Source organism: Meles meles, chromosome 4 (assembly GCF_922984935.1).
Source record: "Meles meles chromosome 4, mMelMel3.1 paternal haplotype, whole genome shotgun sequence".
Taxonomy (NCBI): domain Eukaryota; kingdom Metazoa; phylum Chordata; class Mammalia; order Carnivora; family Mustelidae; genus Meles; species Meles meles.
Genome location: NC_060069.1, coordinates 31039350 through 31059723, shown reverse-complemented (window position 1 = coordinate 31059723; position 20374 = coordinate 31039350). Strand labels below are relative to the sequence as shown.

At 39.6% G+C, this 20374-nt stretch overlaps 1 protein-coding gene across 2 annotated transcripts in view; it reads right to left on the bottom strand.

Moving 5' to 3' along the window:
* The window catches only part of SCN11A (sodium voltage-gated channel alpha subunit 11), a 96199-nt gene that overhangs the window by 39163 nt on the left and 36662 nt on the right, over positions 1–20374 (bottom strand). For both annotated transcript variants that reach the window (XM_046003934.1, XM_046003935.1), the window contains exons 12-16: positions 19315–19444; positions 18063–18301; positions 14271–14456; positions 11728–12096; positions 9640–10029 (exon numbers count right to left, since the gene is read on the bottom strand). In XM_046003934.1, coding sequence (XP_045859890.1) covers positions 9640–10029; positions 11728–12096; positions 14271–14456; positions 18063–18301; positions 19315–19444 — 1314 coding nt within the window. The remainder of the gene's footprint in view (positions 1–9639; positions 10030–11727; positions 12097–14270; positions 14457–18062; positions 18302–19314; positions 19445–20374) is intronic.

Genomic DNA, 20374 nt, shown 5'->3' with positions numbered 1-20374 from the left:
TAATATGCCAAAATTTGTTGGGTACATGTAGATAAAGTAGTGCTTAGGGGGAAATTTATAGCTATAAATAAATTAATTTTTTTTAAATTATAATTAAAAATTAAAAATTTTTAAAATTAAAAATTATTTTTTTAAATTTTTAAAATTAAATTAAAAATTAAAATTAAATTAAATTCTAATTAATTAAAAATTTAATTAAATTATAATTAAAATGAAAATTAAATTTTCAAATCAATATTTGAAAATTATTAATTAAAATTTTTCAAATCAATAACCTATAATTAAAAAATTTTCAAATCAATAACCTAAACTTCCATGTTAAAGCATTAGGAGAGGAAGAGAAAATGAAATTCAAAACAAGCAGAAATAAGGATACAGTAAGTATATGAACAGAGATTAATAAAATAATAGGATCAGCAAAATCAAAATCGGATTTTTTTTAAAGATTCTATTTATTTGACAGACAGAGATCACAAGTAGGCAGAGAGGCAGGCAGAGAGAGAGGGGGAAGCAGGCTCCCCGCCGAGCAGAGAGCCCGACGAGGGGCTTGATTCCAGGACCCTGGGATCACGACCTGTGCCGAAGGCAGAGGCCTTAACCCACTGAGCCACCCAGGTGCCCCAAAATCTGATTATTTTAAAAGGGTATCAAAATTGACAAAACTTTAACAGGACTGACCAAGAGAAAATGAAAGTTCAAATTACTAAAATCAGGAAAGAGAGGACATTGCTATCAACCTTGCAGAAATCAAAAGAATTCCAAAGAAATACTGCAAATAACTGTATGTCAACAAATTAGACAGCTTCAGTAAAATTGACCTATTCCTAGAAATACAAAAACTGCCAAAACAGACTCAAGAAGAAAGAGAAAAATCTGAATAGTCCTGTAATCCTTATAACAAACAGATGGAATTTGTAATTTAAAAACTTCCCACAAAAATTTCCAGCTTCTGGTCTGATATGTAAGAAGCCTGTGGGTCTCCACTCCATCCCAACATGTACAAAGCTAAACAAACTGGAAAACCAATTAACACTTCTTAGAGCCATAAGAGCAGTGAGGTCCAGGGCCAACTGCTTCCCCCCAAATTGGAGAGGAAGACAGGCTAATACTGAGAACTACAGTTTAGCAAAGCAGAAACCCAGGAGCAAAAAGCTTCATGGGAACCAATTCCAGAGTAAGGAAACCTGAACTGTAATCGACAAACTCCTGGAGGCTCAGTGTGGATAAATCTAAGAGATAAAAGGGCCCCCCAAGCTGGGGAGGACTGACTCAACAGGGGCCCCCATAGGTTTTTGAGTTTTACTTCTTGGAGCTCTACCAGGTTCTCACAGTGAGTATGGCAGGAAAATCCCGAGTTTCTTCCAGCTGGAGAAGAATAAAAGGAACCATTTTGAAACATGCACATGCATTCTGTTCTTCACAAGGCCTTACCTCAAGAGAAACTAATTAACCAGAGCCTAACCTGTTAGGGTTTTATCAGGACCTGACTGACCTGTGGTGTGGGAGATACCCAATTCTGGCCAGGTCTAGATTTCCAACTGGAGGGAGGCAGATCTCCAAGTCCAGCTCACCCTAGTCATACTGACAAGCCCTGTTCACAGTCCGGAAGCACAGGTTCACTAAAAGCCCGAGACCTACTCATAGAACCATAGAGCTATTTCATTTTCCTCACACTTCACCAACACGTTAATAAAGACCTATTTAGAGCATTTCCATCTACCCAGTACATCATGTCTGACTCTAAAGAAAAAAATCAGAAAACATACTGAAATGCAAAAATATAGTTTAAAGAGACAGAGCAAGCATCAGAACCACATTCAATATGGTAAAGTTGTTGAAAATGTCAAACCAGGAATTTAAAATAACTATGATTAAAATATTCATGGCTCTAATGGATAAAGTAGACATCATGCAAGAACACACAGGCAATGTGTGCAGAGAGATAGAAATTCTAAGCAATGACAAAAAAATGCTAGAGCTCTAACACATTGTAACAGAAACGAAGAGTGACATTGATGGACTTAGTAGACAGGAAAGCATCTCTGCTTGAGGCTCTCTCAATAGAAACCTCCAAAACTGAAAACCAGAGAAAAAAGTATGGAAAAGGGGCGCCTGGGTGGCTCAGTTGGTTAAGCGTCTGCCTTCAGTTCAAGTCATGATCCCAGGCTCCTGGGATTGAGACCCGTATTGAGTTCCCTGCTCAGCGGGAAGCCTGCTTCTCCCTTTTCTATGCCCCCTGCTTGTGTTCCCTCTCTCACTGTGTCTCTCTCTGTCAAACTTTTTTTTTTTTTTTTTTTTTCCATTTTATTTATTTTTTCAGTGTAACAGTATTCATTCTTTTTGCACAACACCCAGTGCTCCATGCAAAACGTGCCCTCCCCATTACCCACCACCTGTTCCCCCAACCTCCCACCCCTGACCCTTCAAAACCCTCAGGTTGTTTTTCAGAGTCCATAGTCTCTTATGGTTCGCCTCCCCTCCCCAATGTCCATAGCCCGCTCCCCCTCTCCCAATCCCACCTCCCCCCAGCAACCCCCAGTTTGTTTTGTGAGATTAAGAGTCATTTATGGTTTGTCTCCCTCCCAAACTTTTTTTTTAAAGAAGAAAAGTATGGAATTAAAAAAAAAACAGAACAGAATACTCAAGACCTATGAGGCAACTACACAGGTGAAACATACATGTAATAGGAATACCAGAAGAATAGAGGGATAGACCCTGAGGACACTGTGGTCAAGTGAAACAAGTCAGAGGAAGACAAATACAGTGTGATATCACTTACGTGTGAGTGAAAAAAGTGAAAAAGCCAAATTTGCAGAGACAGAAACTAGAATGGAAGTTAACAGGGGCTGGGGGTTGGGGCAAGTAGGGAGATATTGGTCAAAAAGTACAAACTTTCAGTAAGAAGATGAGTTAGTTCATAGGATATAATATACAGCATTGTGATTATAGTTAATAATATTTGTTATATGGTTGAAAGTTGCAAGAGAGTAAACCTTAAATATTCTTACCACAATAAAGAAATAATTATATGACATGCTGGAGGTGTTAGCAAATGCTATGGTGGTAATCATACTGTAATATATAAATATATCAAATCAACTCATTGTATACCTTAAACTTATACAATGTTATATACCAATTATATCATAAAGCTAAGGGTAAAGAGAATAGAAATAGAAAAGAAGGATCTCTAGACTCATTTAATGAGGCCCATATTAACCTGATACCAAAATAAGGCAGACACATTAAAAGGGAAAAACCTAGGGAATGCAAAATCTTTAATGAAATATTAGCAAGTTGGATCCAAATATATATAAAAGGATAATATACCACGACCAAATAAGGATAATCCAAGGAATGCATAAATGATTTAACATTCAAAATAAATGATATGACTATCCCAATAAATTTAGGAGATGCATTTCAGAAAAATCAATATATATTCATAATTTAGAAGAGAAATAAAAACTCCTAGCAAACTAGGAATAAAGGGAACTTCCTCAACTAATTTCTTACTTAATGGGGAAAGGCTTTATGTTTCTCCCTAAGATCAGGAGCAAGGCAAGGAGTACACTCTCATGATTCTTATTCAAGATTATATGAAAGGTCCTAACCAATGTAATAAGGTAAGAAAAAAAAAACCCATACAAATTAAAAAAAAAAACACTTTTTATTTACAGATGAAATAATTATATGTGTAGAAAATTCTAAGGAATCTACAAAAAAACCTATTGGAATTAATAAGTCAGTTTACCAATATTGCAGGATACAAAGTCAAAATACATTCACTTCAATGTACTAATAATGAACACTTGGAAACTGAAAATTTAAAAATTACTTATACAATATCATAAAAACATTAACTTCTTAGGGATAAATATAACCAAATATGTCAAGACTTATACACTAAAAACTACAAAACATGCCTAAGAAAAATTAAAGAAGATCTAAATAGGTAGAAAAAAGATGTGTTCATGAATCAGAAGACTTGATGTTGTGAAGATACCAATAATTTACAAAATAGTGCAACACCAAACAGAATCCTAACAATCTTTTTTTATGGAAAGGTAACACACTGAATTCTAAAATGCATAAGGAAACATAAAGGCCCTATAATAGCTAAAACAAATTTGATAAAGAACAAAATCATACAACGTGCTTTCAAAACTATTATAAAGCTACAGTAATCAAGACAGGGCAGAATTGGTATAAAACAGATGGATAGATTAAGGAAACAGATTAAGAATCCAGAAGAAGTCCTGAGACATAGATAGGTAGATAAATAGACAAACAGATAGAGATTAATATAGGTATAACCAATTTGATTCTGAAAAAAATACCAAGTGATTCAGTGGCATAAGAACAATCTTTTCAATATATAATACTAGAATCATTTAGCTATATATACAGGGAAAAAATGACATAGCTCATTGAATTAAATTGATATGGATTGCAGACTTCATCCTGAGAGGTGAATCTATAAAATTCTCAAAGGAATAATACTGATAAATTATACTTCACCAAAATTAAAAATTTCTGCTCATTAAGATACCATGAAGAAAGTAAAAGACAAGCCACAGTTAGAAAATATGTGTGGTGTCTTATAGGCAATACAATGGCACTAAGTTCATATCTCTCAATAGTTACCCTGAATGTTAATGGGCTCAATGCCCCAATCAAAAGACACAGGGTATCAGAATGGATAAAAACACAATACCCATCAATATGTTGCCTACAAGAACTCATTTTAGACCCAAAGACACCACCAGATTTAAAGTGAGGGGGTGGAAAACAATTTACCATGTTAATGGACATCAGAAGAACGCGGGGGTGGCAATCCTTATATCAGATCAATTAGATTTTAAGCCAAAGACTATAATGAGAGATGAGGAAGGACACTATATCCTACTCAAAGGGTCTGTCCAACAAGAAGATCTAACAATTTTAAATATCTATGCCCCTAACGTGGGAGCAGCTAATTATATAAACCAATTAATAACAAAATCATAGAAACACATCAACAATAATACAATAATAGTAGGGGACGTTAACACTCCCCTCACTGAAATGGAGAGATCATCCAAGCGAAAGATCAACAAGGAAATAAAGGCCTTAAATGACACACTGGACCAGATGGACATCACAGATACATTCAGAACATTTCATCCCAAAGCAACAGAATACACATTCTTCTCTAGTACACATGGAACATTCTCCAAAACAGATCACATCCTGGGTCCTAAATCAGGTCTCAACCAGTATCAAAAGATAGAGATCATTCCCTGCATATTTTCAGACCACAATGCTCTCAAGCTAGAACTCAATCACAAGAGGAAATTTGGAAAGAACACAAATACATGGAGGCTAAACAACATCCTTTTAAAGAATGAATGGGTCAGCCAGGAAATTAAAGAAGAATTGAAAAAATTCATGGAAACAAATGATAATGAAAACACAATGGTTCAAAATCTGTGGGACACAGTAAAGGCAATCCTGAGAGGAAAATATATAGCAGTACAAGCCTTTCTCAAGAAACAAGAAAGGTCTCAAATACACAACCTAATCCTACACCTAAAGGAGCTGGAGAAAGAACAAGAAAGAAAGCCTAAACCCAGCAGGAGAAGAGAAATAATAAAGATCAGAGCAGAAATCAATGAAATAGAAACCAAAAAAACAATAGAACAAATCAACGAAACTAGGAGCTGGTTCTCTGAAAGAATTAATAAGATTAATAAACCCCTGGCCAGACTTATCAAAAAGAAAAGAGAAAGGATCCAAATAAATAAAATCATGAATGAAAGAAGAGAGATCACAACCAATGCCAAAGAAATACGAACAATTATAAGAACATACTACGAGCAACTCTCGCCAACAAATTTGACAATCTGGAAGAAATGGATGCATTCCTAGAGACATATAAACTACCACAACTGAACCAGGAAGAAATAGAAAACCTGAACAGACCCATAACCAGTAAGGAGATTGAAACAGTCATCAAAAAACAAACAAACAAAAGCCCAGGACCAGATGGCTTCCCAGGGGAATTCTACCAAACATTTAAAGAAGAACTAATTCCTATTCTCCTGAAACTGTTCCAAAAAATAGAAATGGAAGGAAAACTTCCAAACTCATTTTATGAGGCCAGCATCACCTTGATCCCAAAACCAGACAAGAATCCCAACAAAAAAGAGAATTACAGACCAATATCCTTGATAAACACAGATGCGAAAATTCTCACCAAAATACTAGCCAATAGGATTCAACAGCACATTAAAAGGATTATTCACCATGACCAAGTGGGATTTATTCCAGGGCTGCAAGGTTGGTTCAACATCCACAAATCAATCAATGTGATACAACACATTAATAAAAGAAAGAACAAGAACCATATGATATTCTCAATAGATACTGAAAAAGCATTTGACAAAGTACAGCATCCCTTCCTGATCAAAACTCTTCAAAGTGTAGGGATAGAGGGCACATACCTCAATATTATCAAAGTCATCTATGAAAAACCCACCACAAATATCATTCTCAATGGAGAAAAGCTGAAAGCTTTTCCGCTAAGGTCAGGAACATGGCAGGGGTGTCCATTATCACCACTGCTATTCAACATAGTACTAGAAGTCCTAGCCTCAGCAATCAGGCAACAAAAAGAAATTAAAGGCATCCAAATTGGCAAAGAAGAAGTCAAACTATCACTCTTTGCAGATGATATGATACTATATATGGAAAACCCAAAAGACTCCACTCCAAAACTGCTAGAACTTGTATAGGAATTTAGTAAAGTGTCAGGATATAAAACCGATGCACAGAAATCAGTTGCATTTCTCTACACCAACAACAAGACAGAAGAAAGAGAAATGAAGGAGTCAATCCTATTTACAATTGCACCCAAAACTATAAGATACCTAGGAATAAACCTAACCAAAGAGGCTAAGAATCTATACTCAGAAAACTACAAAGTACTCATGAAAGAAATTGAGGAAGACACAAAGAAATGGAAAAATGTTCCGTGCTCCTGGATTGTAAGAACAAATATTGTGAAAATGTCTATGCTACCTAAAGCAATCTACACATTTAATGCAGTCCCTATCAAAATCCCACCCATTTTTTTTCAAAGAAATGGAACAAATAATCCTAAAATTTACATGGAACCAGAAAAGACCTTGAATAGCCAATGGAATATTGAAAAAGAAAGCCAAAGTTGGTGGCATCACAATTCTGGACTTCAAGCCCTATGACAAAGCCGTCATCATCAAGACAGCATGGTACTGGCACAAATGAATTGAGAGCCCAGAAATAGACCCTCAACTCTATGGTCAACTAATCTTTGACAAGGCAGGAAAGAATTTCCAATGGAAAAAAGACAGCCTCTTCAATAAATGGTGTTGGGAAAATTGGACGGCCACATGCAGAAAAATGAAATTGGACCACTTCCTTACACCACACACGAAAATAGACTCAAAATGGATGACGGACCTCAATGTGAGAAAGGAAACCATCAAAATCCTTGAGGAGAACACAGGTACCAACCTCTTAGACCTCAGCTGCAGCAACGTCTTCCTAGGAACATCGCCAAAGCCAAGGGAAGCAAGGGCAAAAATGAACTATTGGGATTTCATCAAGATCAAAAGCTTTTGCACAGCAAAGGAAACAGTTAACAAAACCAAAAGACAATTGACAGAATGGGAGAAGATATTTGCAAACGACATATCAGATAAAGGGCTAGTGTCCAAAATCTATAAGGAACCTAGCAAACTCAACACCCAAAGAACAAACAATCCAATCAAGAAATGGGCAGAGGACATGAACAGACATTTCTGCAAAGAAGACATCCAGATGGCCAACAGACACATGAAAAAGTGCTCCACATTACTTGGCAGCAGGGAAATACAAATCAAAACCACAATGAGATATCACCTCACACCAGTCAGAATGGCTAAAATTAACAAGTCAGGAAATGACAGATGCTGGTGAGGATGCGGAGAAAGGGGAATCCTCCTACACTGTTGGTGGGAATGCAAGCTGGTGCAACCACTCTGGAAAACAGCATGGAGGTTCCTCAAAAAGTTGAAAATAGAACTACCCTATGACCCAGTAATTGCACTACTGGGTATTTACCCTAAAGATACAAATGTAGTGATCCGAAGGGGCACGTGCACCTGAATGTTTATAGCAGCAATGTCCACAATAGCCAAACTATGGAAAGAACCTAGATGTCCATCAACAGGTGAATGGATAAAGAAGATGTGGTATATATACACAATGGAATACTATGCAGCCATCAAAAGAAATGAAATCTTGCCATTTGCAATGACGTGGATGGAACTAGAGGGTATCATGCTTAGTGAAATAAGTCAATCGGAGAAAGACAACTATCATATGATCTCCCTGATATGAGGAAGTGGAGATGCAACATGGGGGGTTGGGGGGTAGGAGAAGAATAAATGAAACAAGATGGGATTGGGAGGGAGACAAACTATAAGTGACTTGATCTCACAGAACAGACTGACGGTTGCTGGGGGGAGGGGGATTGGTAGAGGGGGGTGGGGTTATGGACATTGGGGAGGGTATGTGGTATGGTGGGTGCTGTGAAGTGTGTAAACCTGGCGATTCACAGACCTGTGGGGATAAAAATTATATGTTTATTAAAAAATTATGTTTATAAAAAATAAATAAATAAATTTTTTTAAAAAGAAAAGAAAATATGTGTGGTACACATACCAAAGGACTTGTATCAAAATATGTAATAAACTCTTACACCTCAATCATAAGAAATCCCTCAGCAAAAATGGGCAATAGACACTTTACCACGGAAGATATATTAGGCAACTCATTATTTTTCAGTGAAATAAAACTTGAAACCACAGGGCACCTGGGTGGCTCAGTGGGTTAAGCCTCTGCCTTTGGCTCAGGTCATAATCTCAGAGTCCTGGGATCAAGACCTTCATCAGGCTCTCTGCTCAGCCGGGAGTCTGCTTCCCTTCCCTCTCTCTCTCTGCCTGCCTACTTGCAATCTCTTTCTGTGTCAAATAAATAAATTCTTTTTAAAAAAAAAACCTGAAAGCACAAGGCAAGGCACCACCACAAACCCATTAGAATGATTAAAATTATTGCCAGGCTATGCAATATGTTACAACCATTGTGGAAAACTCAGGACTATACAGACAGCTGTGCTGCATCCAGAATGAAGTCTGTAGTTACTTATTGGGGTATCTATCATACCTCCACTCCCTGACAGCCCTCAACTGCCACCATTCCTCAACCACTGGTCCCTTCAGAGGCTGTTTGTTCCCACCACTGTGTCCTTCTCTATGCTGTTCAGTTCACTTTCCTCACCTTTCAGTTAATCTAAACTTCATACTTCTTGTAGGGCTCAAAGTCACTTGGTTCCCGTTACCCTGGCCCACTCTGATCTCGCTCCCCTCTGAACTTCTCTGCCATCTCCCACCTCCATATGTGCAAAACCATGATTAGAACCAGCATTGGGTTCTAAGTGAGTGAGTACTAAAGGGCAGCCTCCACATTTTATACCCTTCCTATCCCTGCATGGTGCTCAGAACAGGGCAGGCAACCAGTGTCTCCTGGCAGCTCTAGGTTTGTATGACCTCCATGTCTATATATGAACCTTCATACCTGTTTTCCAGCCTCAAGTTGTGTGACACGCTGTGCATTATTTTCACCAGGAGACTCAAAACTGTCCTCTTCCTCTGCAAGTGGGGCCAACCAAGTCCGATCATACTCCTCCCTCCTCTCTGGGCTCTTTTTCATCTCTGTGACCAGTGGAATGATGTCTTTGCCTTTGGCAGCAGGGCCCCCTGTCATTTCTTTCTGCCTTGGCAAGTTTTGACTCCTGCACCACTTGTGACAAAAATGCTGAAGAGTGTGTATTACGAAGCAAAAAGCCTCGCGGAACCGAGCCAGGGCTAACTGGACTTTGGTTTTTTTGGACTCTCCATCCAAGTTTCCATCTCTCTCCTCATTACTGAAGGAATTGAGCAGCAAGGCAATGAAGAGGTTGAGTACCTGGGGTGGGGGTGGGGGGAACACACAGGCGAATGGGAATTACAGCAAAGGGAAAAATATAGTAGGTTTCCAGAACAACTTTCCCACCAAGACCCAAAACTAAGTCAAATGAGATGCTATGTCCTCTGTCTCTTGAGAAAGTTCACCTATAAAATGAATAAAAGGAGACAAGATTGAGGAAGACAGGAAGATAAGATGAAAGAAAATTTGAAGTGAAAGGGTGCCAACAGCCAAGACCAGTTTATCCACACACAAGCAACACATGTTGTAAACTCTGGCTAGGGTAAAGCAGAACTATATGACCACTGGTAAAAATTTAAAAAGTACATATTCCTTGAGGAACAGTCGAATAGTGAGCTTGGCTTTGCTGGAATAGGCTACAGGTCTGATGCCTAATACTGTCGTGGGGTCCACCCCTGTTGGCACAGCTTGGCAGATGATGTGCTTTGTGCAGGATCCTTAGGTCCTATTGCCCAAACCACAACAAAATATTGGAGCTAAAATGGAGGGGTTTGGATCAAATCTGCAACTCTTCTTTCCAAGCAAGGATCACTTTAAATTCAGATCATCTCATCAGCTACCTACTTGGATTTTTTTGCCTACATTTACACACCCTCCAATTCATCTTCACCTCCACAAACTCCTTTGTTTCTGGCTGTCACTGGCTCAAAAATATACAGCCTTCGGGGAGAAGTGTCTTATGAGTGTGAATGGGTCTAGTCTCCCACAGATTCACCACAAGAATTCCAGCTGCAGACCTTGGCTCAAGCTTTTCTGTTTGCCAAGTGCTCCTTGCCTCTTTAGTTCCCTTCTCAAGTACTCTATTTTCCACGTATCCTTTGTTAACACTTTCTTCCCACTCCCATTGGTCGTATTTTGCTCTTCTGATCTTTTGTACCACTTACTGTCTATCTAGCATTGCTGGTCAGTCACATAAGATAAAGCCATAGTGTGCATGTGGATGGTTCAGTATATCTGCATGAGAGCCCCAACTTGATTCTGAAGACCTTGTGCTCAGATATCCTGTGTGTCTTCTGTCTTTGCATATCCTTACTGGGTACCCAATTAGCTAATAAGATCTGTTTCCAGCTGCAAGCAACAGACTCAAGCAACTTACACAAGAAGAAAATGTAACTTAAGAAGTTTGAAAATAAAACAGAAGGACTAATTATGACATCAAGTTCGGTCTCTTCCCCTTTTCCCTCTACCTTCCTCAGCTGGCTTTATCTTAGGGTAGTTCTTCCCATGCTTGCATTATGTTTGCAGTTCTACCAGGAATCATAGTCCTAAAAAGGTCCAGAGAAAGTAAAAGGACCATTTTTTTTCTAGCTCATCCCTTTTTTTTTTTTAAGAACAAGCAAACTTTCTCACCAGATATCCTTTTACAATTTATTGATCAAATTAAGTCACAAACCCCTACCTCAGCTATTCATTCATGAAGAGAATACAATTATCTTAGAATAATCACCTGGTATGAAACAGATATTGGGGTATCAGTCAATATGAGAAGTATGTGAAAAGAAGGTTTTCTTTCATGCTTTTTATAATTTCGAGTCAAATTCAAATGCAGATTTTAATATTATAAAACATTAAATGTGCAATATCATATTTGGAATAATAATTACCAGTAAAGTATTGCAAAAGAAGCTCATACATTTGTGTAATCCATATGTTAAAAAAAGAATCTAAGACACTCACCACAAGTTTTCCTATCACCATGATCAACAGAAAGACGATAATGCACAGTGTTTGATTTGTTGCTTGCATACATTCCCACATGTTTTCAATCCATTCCCCACAGAGGATGCGGAATACCACCAGAAAGGAATGGTAGAAGTCCCCCATGTGCCAGCGCCGTAAACATGAGACTGCAGGGCCACAGGATGTTTTATTGCTCTTTACAGAATTGAATTTAGAGCCAAAAACCTGCATGCCAACCACCGAGAAAATAAAGACCACAATAGCCAGGACCACGGTCAGGTTTCCCAGGGCTCCAACGGAATGGCCAATTATCTTTATCAGTGTGTTTAAAGTTGGCCAGGATTTGGCTAACTTGAAGACCCTCAGCTGTAAAAAAAAAACAGACAATAAGCAAAAGAGGAAGAAAAGCCAGTTAAAGGCAAATTCCATCTGCTCGGCTATATAGCAAATGACATGCTCCCAAACTATAGCATTTATGACTTTCAAAAATCTTTTCAAAGTCAAAACCATCCTAAACATAGTCATCCACTCCTTGGCCCATGATAATACTTAGACAGAGCAAGAAATGAGGCAAAGTAGAATGTGGGGCAGACACCGTGAGAGGCAAAACTTTTTGTTTTGAAAATGGAAATATTTTGCTCTAGTTTTTGTTGAATGATAAAGACTTTGGAGTCATGAAGATAGAATTAAGCATACATGTTTATTGCATGAAGTTAATGTTTTGGAATCCTGTATAATATATCAAGGGTCAAAAACTATAGCCCAAGGGCCAAATCCAGCTCACTGCCTATTTTTGTGTGGCCTGACAAACTGAAGGTTTTGAGGGGAGCGGGGGTGGGGTGAACTTTGTGGTGAAGGAGGGCACGTACTGCATGGAGCACTGGGTGTGGTGCGTAAACAAGGAATTTTGAAACACTGAAAAAAAATTAAATTAAATTTTAAAAAATGATTGGAAAATAATCAAAAGAAGGGTATTTCATCACATTTGAAAATTGTATGATGTTCAAATTTTTTGCATCTGTAAATAAAGTTCTGTTGCAACACAGCCACACCCATTCATTCTCAAATGTCTATGGCTACTTCTGTGCTACAACAGCAGCATTGAGTGATTTCAATAGAGACCATACAGCTTGGAAGACTGAAAATATTGACCATCTGACCTTTTACAGAAAAAAATTGCTAACTCCTATATTATATAAGTCAGGTCACAAATTTGAATCTAAACTTTCTAACAATGATAGGAGGAATACAGTACTTTATACCCAGGAGAGAAAAAGCAATCAGCTACTCAAAACACACACACCTTTTTCAGAAGTTTTTTCCCATGGAATTTTACACAACCTATGGGAGACAACACAACAACCAGTTTCATAGCTTATTCCTTATATTAACTTCCAACATAAACCAGTGGTTTCACTCCAAAGTACAACCCTGTTAAGTATCAACTATTTGGGGGAAATACTGCAGGTCAGTAAGACTTAAGACCCTAGAGAAGGAACAGTACTGTGTCCTCAGAAGGGAACTTGGGGCACCTCAGGGAGAAATCATGCTTCTGGAATACACAGACAATACTTCACAGTTCCTCCCCTCGGAGCATGGCTGTAATAAGCCTAAACAATTGTAAAGCAAATGTAATTTTGCTCACCTGAGTACCAGTGAACCTTTAGGAGAGCAAGTTAATCATTTCTGACTTTGAGCAGTGTGAGCGCCTAACATATCATACCAAGTATAAAATGTATGCTTAGGTAACTGCAAAAAATGCCTTACTCTGTAGGCTTATCCCTGCCAAAAGAAAAAGTAAATCTCTGAAAGAGGACCAAGGGTCACCTATTATGGCTTCCCGATTCCCCTATCAGGTGCGGTTTCCCTGTAGTTTTCTATCTATGCCTCTCACGGGTTCTGTCATACACTCTACTTTGCCTCCTTCCTGGCCCCATCTTGTCTCCTGTCTAAATGGCAAACTTCGTGAAGACAATATTTTCCTCATCTTTGAGCGCTCCTTAGGTCAGCTCCTCTCAAGTGCATCTGCAAAGGTCACCAGAATGCATCCAGGGTCAGTGGATGGAGTACAAAGACCACAGGACAGGAATGACAACTGGGAGCAGTCAGGAGGAAACTACTGAGACAGCATCTGCCAGCAGCGGCCAGCCCTCTCCTGGACTCTGTAGTCTATGCCCCCTTGGTGAGCCCAGATGTGAGGGTGCCTGGCTCAGAGCTCAGGGGTGAGTGGTGGGAAAGAGATCATGGGAGGGGGCTACGCTGAGCAAGGAGCAGAATCTTGAATACCAGAACACACCATGTTGCATCGGGTTGCCTAAGGAGTCATCGTGGGATGGGGGAGGCAGGGGTTCAGCTGGGAGGAGACCTCCTGGGACTCCCCAGGAGTATTCAAAACCTGGGTGGGAGGAGGAGCTCAGTTCTGATTCTCTGGTTAAGGTAAGATGAGTTCAAGTTTAATGCAAAATAGCCACTGAACTTAGTCAAGACTCTTTGTCAATTCTGGCAGCTAACATAGTAAAATAAAATAGTAAGTGCCTTACCACTCTTAAGGGACGGAGAAACAGCAGAATTTTTTTTTTCCCTAAAACTATACTGCTCATCACATCTGCAAAACTCAGAAGAGCAACAACGCTGTCAAAAATGTTCCAGCCCCGGCGAAAGTAGTTGTAGGGGTCAAGCGCAATAATTTTTAGGCACATTTCTGCCATGAAAACGCCAGCGAAAACCTACGGTGAGATACAGAAGAATGAGAAAAGGAAACTACCTCTCCTTGAAGATACACTTCTCAGAATGGTCCAAGGGAATTGCAGAGATTACAAAAAAATAAAACGCATTTTTATTTACTTTGCTCCTCTCCCCCGTCTCCACCATAGTGCCCATTTCTATATTACCAAGCTCACAGACATCAGGGTGGAGAATAAAATATTATTTCCCAAGGCACAATTGGATTTTGATAGAGGGCAGGGTGATAGAAAGTGTCAAGCAATTCCCCCTCTAAGTTCCTTTAAAATGCCAATACAACCTCCCAAATGAGGGGAGGGGCAGGAGACATAACAACTCTGAAAACTGATGATAAATATCCTCTATAAAGCAGACTCACTCAATCTCAACACCGATCAGAAAAAAAAAAAAAAATTAAAAGGGGCCCAGAGCAAAGAATTGAAAAACACTGCTAGGAACAGGAAAATATCATTAAGCAACTCAATATATAGGCTTATCCTATACGATGAATATCTTGGGATAAATATCTTGGTTATGGCTGAAAGGAGGGTAAGTGAGTTGGGATATAATCCTAAATCCTATTATTCACCCACAGAATGCAGGATTTATTATTCCAGAACAAAATACCAAAGCATTAAAAGGAAGGGCAAGAGTTAAGAAAGTGCTAAACTATGTGATTTCCATGGGCACAAATAAGTGTTTTTGTTTTTGTCTTTGAAAATTAGATAAATACAGGCTTAAAAACATTGCACAATGTTCAATTAGTGGTAGCTAAATTCAAAACTAAATCTATCATCTACATCTTTGTAGAAGATAAAACAAAGCATTTCTTCATAGCAAATAGCACATTCTGACACAGACACAACTAAATAGATATGAGAAAACAATAGTATGAAAATAATAAGGCAATATTAAAAAGGTTGTCAATAATAAGGCTGTCCTCAACAGTCCTGGAAAAGAAAAATAACTCAGAAATGATTTTTAAGTCTCCATAATGAAAAAAACTCTCCTTATTAAAAGTAACAGATGATCTGTTTTTATAAATAATTTGATGACTATTTATTTTAAAAATCCCTAAAATAAAGTAACACAAGTTTAAAAAGGATAGGAAAAGACAAATCCAAGATAGACAAAGAGAAAAGAAATCCAGGTGGCAAAGAAAACCCTAAGCTTGTATCTATCTTTTCCCTTTAAATATCGCTATCTGCTTCTGCTTAGAACCACAACCAGTGCCTAAAATCATGCAGTGTTATTATAGTTAATTGTGCTGGACTGCTCCCTGTCCCTTTTTGAGCTCCTCCTCTCTCTCCTGTCTCCTTCAAGCTTTAGGGGTCTAGTCCTACAGCAAAACCCTACATGCCTTAGAACCAGTGGTTTTGCAGTCCAATTTAACTGCTATTCATGGCTTCTCCGGAGCTCAGTGTACTCCTCTGATTCAAGCAATACCAAAGCTTAGAGAGTCCATTTCCAAGTCCAGTCCCACAGAACTGCACAGGTCAGTTGAATCCTGGTCCACCTGTCAGAGGAGGGAGGGATGTGTTCTTTGGAACTCAAGGCTCCAAAATCTCCCACCACCACTGTATACTGCTATGGGGGTACAGTAGATGAGGTGGCTCCCGCCTTTGTATTGTGTGTTGTCTTTTTTTTTTTTCTTAAGATTTTACTTATTTATTTAAGAGAGAGAGTGAGAGATAGAATGAGCTGGAGGAGGGGGAGAGCGAGAGGAAGAAGCACAATGTGGGGCTCGATTCCAGGACGCTGGGCTGAACGACCTGAGCTGAACACAGCCGCTTAACCAACTGAGCCACCCAGGTTCCCCGACGTATTGTGTTAGTTTAGAGAATGGGGCACATGGAATGGAAGCACAGGCGACAAGGCCAGTTCTGCCTGTTTCTCATCAGTTTTCAGGGCCTGAAGCACAGCTGCTGCCTGTGAACTCAGACATCAACAATGTCTCTGTGCCTCCTTCTGTACCATTTCTGGGGAGAGTGAAGAAGAATGTCACTTAATTATCCAGCTTCTGGCTGCAAAATGCAGTTTCACCTCAACACCCAGAATACCTAGTCAGTGGGAAATCTGAAAGGGTGGCTTGTGTCACTTTCCACAGCTGGATCAGCAAATGAAGGGATGGACAGACCACTTTTGCAAACTAGGAAGCCCTGCCTAGGGGCAAGATTCTGAGTACTTTGGGTATTCTCTGGAACTTAGCTAATAAATCCATCTACCAGGAAGTGCTGAAACATGGGTCTGCTGGGTCTGCTGACTCTGCTGAGGTGGGAACCTGCAGGCACAGCTTTCTCTCTCCAAGTGAAATAACACTGTCAACGCATTTCTTGGATACATCATCCAGAGAGAGCTGAATACCCTGGCCTTTAGCTCAGAAAATACCAACCTGTTCAAAGGTACCATGTGTGTTAGGTTTATCGTGCAGCATGAAATCTAATCTGACCCACAGACACCTACAGAGCACTTCTTCTCAAGGGCAGTTTGAGAAAGAAACTTAAATGCACACTTTCTGTAAGGAGAACCACTCTAGCCATGCACTGTGGTCCTGCTGTATCCCTGCTTCTCCTGAGAGGGACACGGAACTGAGGGTAACCTTAACCTGATGCACAGAAGCAGCTCTGTGGACCAGCTTCTGATCCAATAGGTACAGTGGGTTCTGATCAGTGTAAAATAATTAATTAAAAAATACATGCCTACATATTGACTAGAAATCCTCTGCAATGCTAAAAATGATCATCTTTGCGAATAGGACCATAGGAAATATGTTTCTTCTTTGTATTTCCCTTATTTGTACTTTCCTTATTTTAAAATTTAAAATGGCATGTATTGCTTCTTAAGTTGGAAAAATAAAATAAAATTTCAAGAATAAATGGTTAGATGTCTGGTAAGATTAACTCATTAGCTAATTAAGGTAAACATTCAGTGGATAGTTATTTGTTATTTCTCATATTTGGGATTAATTAATACTCAAGGGGAAGGAGAGAATGCCTTATCCACAAACAATAAATTGAATAGTTCATGGGGGGGGGGGTCTGCTCTCCTATCTTAGTTTTTCTAGTTTAACTGGGACTAGATCCATCCAATGAGAAACATATTGAAGAAGGCTGAAGTCTAGAGGCCCCCCTACTACCCCATAAGCTCTGTACAACTCCTTCTGGGAAAGTATGCCTCCCACAGCTGCCAGGCCCTGACCTGCCTTTCTAGAGGGAATAACACCTAGTATTGGCAGTCACATTATTTTGTGACAAATAATGTGGCATCATCCATATCACCGGGGACCATGGGACACATTACCAGGGTCTCTGGATATGGTTAACATTTTCTTGATCATCCCAAATGGCTGAACTTTTAACATGTCTGCTGGCTTCTAGGTTCCCACAGGATGACTAAAGAGATGCCTTAACATACCAGAGGGTCAACACAGGGCCCATGGTAAATTACTGAAGTGGGTAAAAACAAAATCCTAATAGTCGTCTTTTCCCTTTACTCTACTTAAGGGGACAAAGACCTAGACTAGGATCGGCCACTCACGACATGTTTAGACTTTGGAAGAATTATAATTCACAGTTTGAAATATTTTTATATTTTAAAAAGCCTAAAGTTACCAAATTCCCTATATGCAACATAGAAGAAAAACTCTTGTCCATTTTGTAATGATCCATGGCTAAGAAGAGAGTGTTGATGATGATACAGATGGTGATGGCCAGCTCAGTAAAAGGATCAGTCATCACGGTTCTCAATGCCTTTTTAATGCACAGCCACTGGGGGCTACAGTTCCACACAAGGTATCTGGATGCCAGGTTTTCCCCACATGGGAGGCAAGGCTCCTGTGATTTTTCTTGTTCTGGAGAAGAATGAAAGATCAATTGAGTAGTTAGCTCTGAATCCATCTGGCTGCTGTTGGCCTGAGTGCATTCCTTCTCCCCACTTCCCTAGGGTCTCCTATGAACCTGATCAACCAAGAAGAATGCTGATGGGTGTAGCTGGAAAGGTTTCCCAAACACAACTTCCATGTGGTATAGCCATTTACATCTAGTCTTTATACTTGTATTGAGCATCTGGGAGCTGTGCTGCACTGTTAGAGATAGAGATATGGAAGCCAACACTGGATGTGAACCCATGATAGAGAGAAATAGAAAATCAAGTTATGTTCATTCAAGGCAAACCATGGTGAGAGCTGTAACAGAGGTGCACAGAGCTACCAGGGCTCAAGGGAAGGAGAAGTATTGAAAGAAAAAGTACTCTCCAGCTAGCTGAGTTCAGCCATCAGGCCACTGGACCCCTGATTTCCCTGGCACCATTTCAGGGACTCATGCAAGCCAAATGAGGTGATACAACAGGCTCAAAAGTGCTAAGGATCAATTGGACCCCATCCTTGTAAGGACTTGAGTCCTGCCTTTGATCACCAAACCTTTAGTGGGGTCCTGGTTACCTGCCGTGATTGAGGTCCATCAGATGGTTCCAGCCTATCTACATGGTCTTCCATTGTCCATGCCAGATTCCTAACTCTAACTTCAAATATAACCGTCTCCCACTAGAAACTTCTGTGTCCTCTCTTCTTTGGTCATTATCATTGTCACTGCAACCTCCTGTGACTGCCTGGCCTGATTGGGAGGTCCTGTCTGTACTCTTGGTCCCAAGTCCCATCCCAAGGCTAGCCAGTTCCCACCACTACCCAAAGGCCAACTCAGGGTGGGCCCACTTCTTCTGAGTCACTTAGCTTGCATGCTCAAATGAGACAGAAGAAGTGACTCAGCAGGAAGTACAGGGGGCTTCAGAGAGCTTCTGGGGGAGGAGAGGAGAATGGAGGGACATCACGAAGTTCAGCTCTCCCTGCAGCTGAGAGGCAGAGCTTACCTTGCATGGTGATGGTGAGGATGCTGACGGCACTCAGGGCCCTCTGTCTTTGGAAGGGGTCCCCGTGCTCATCGAAGTAATCCACTGACAGATTCTGGGATAGTCGTTTGGTTTGCTCTAGGATGTGTGGCTGTAAGAGAAGGCAGGCATGGTGGGCCTTCAAAGCAAAGGGACTGCCTCTCCTCAAAACTTCACAAGCTACTTTGTTTCAATGCCACATGCCTCAAAGACACGTCATATCTCATAGAGGTCCACTTGCTTCCATTTCATAGCACACTAAAGGTCCTGTTTTTGTATTTCATATTTAATACATAGTGCAATATAGTTAGAACATTCATATTTCTTATGCATGCACATTTCTAGGGTCCCAGCGACAGAAAATTTTCTTTCTCTGTGATTTATTCATTGTCAACAAAGAGCAAACAAAATTTTACCAAAACTAATGAATAACAGTTCAGAGCACAAAATCAATAAAAAGTTGAATTTAGAAACAATGTTTTTGAGTGGCAGAAGTGGGGGATACATTCAGAAGGGTGGATTGGGGTCAGATAGTGAAGTGCCTTGAATGGCTGCCTAAATTGATTTTGAAACAGTCAGTAACTGAAAAGAACAGCCAAAATAAATACAACAAAATCTATATACTAAACGTTAAGCACTCTTTCAGGCTGTGCCCAGGAGCTTGATTCTCACCCTACCTCCAATTCTAAAGTCTCTGGAGGTGAAAAGACATAAATCTTCAGAAACCTAGAAAACTATCCATAATGATTTATTTCCCCAAAGTTCTGACCAACCAGGGCCCCAGAGGGAACTATCCCTTGTGATAAGCTATTTTAAAGGCAACCTTATAGTCTTTCTATAGCTATTTCTCTTTGGTTTAGGGAAAAGATTTCTTATTAGCTGTCTGGTCTTGGTCTATTGTTTTGTGAAATGAGGAAAACCCCTCAAAACACTAAAAAAAATTTGCAGTCTCTTCAATATGCTATGTCCTGACATTAAAGAAGTCTCTAAACCAAGAGATCGGTCCCTGTCACTCCATGAGAGAGCTGCTCACAGCAGTGAA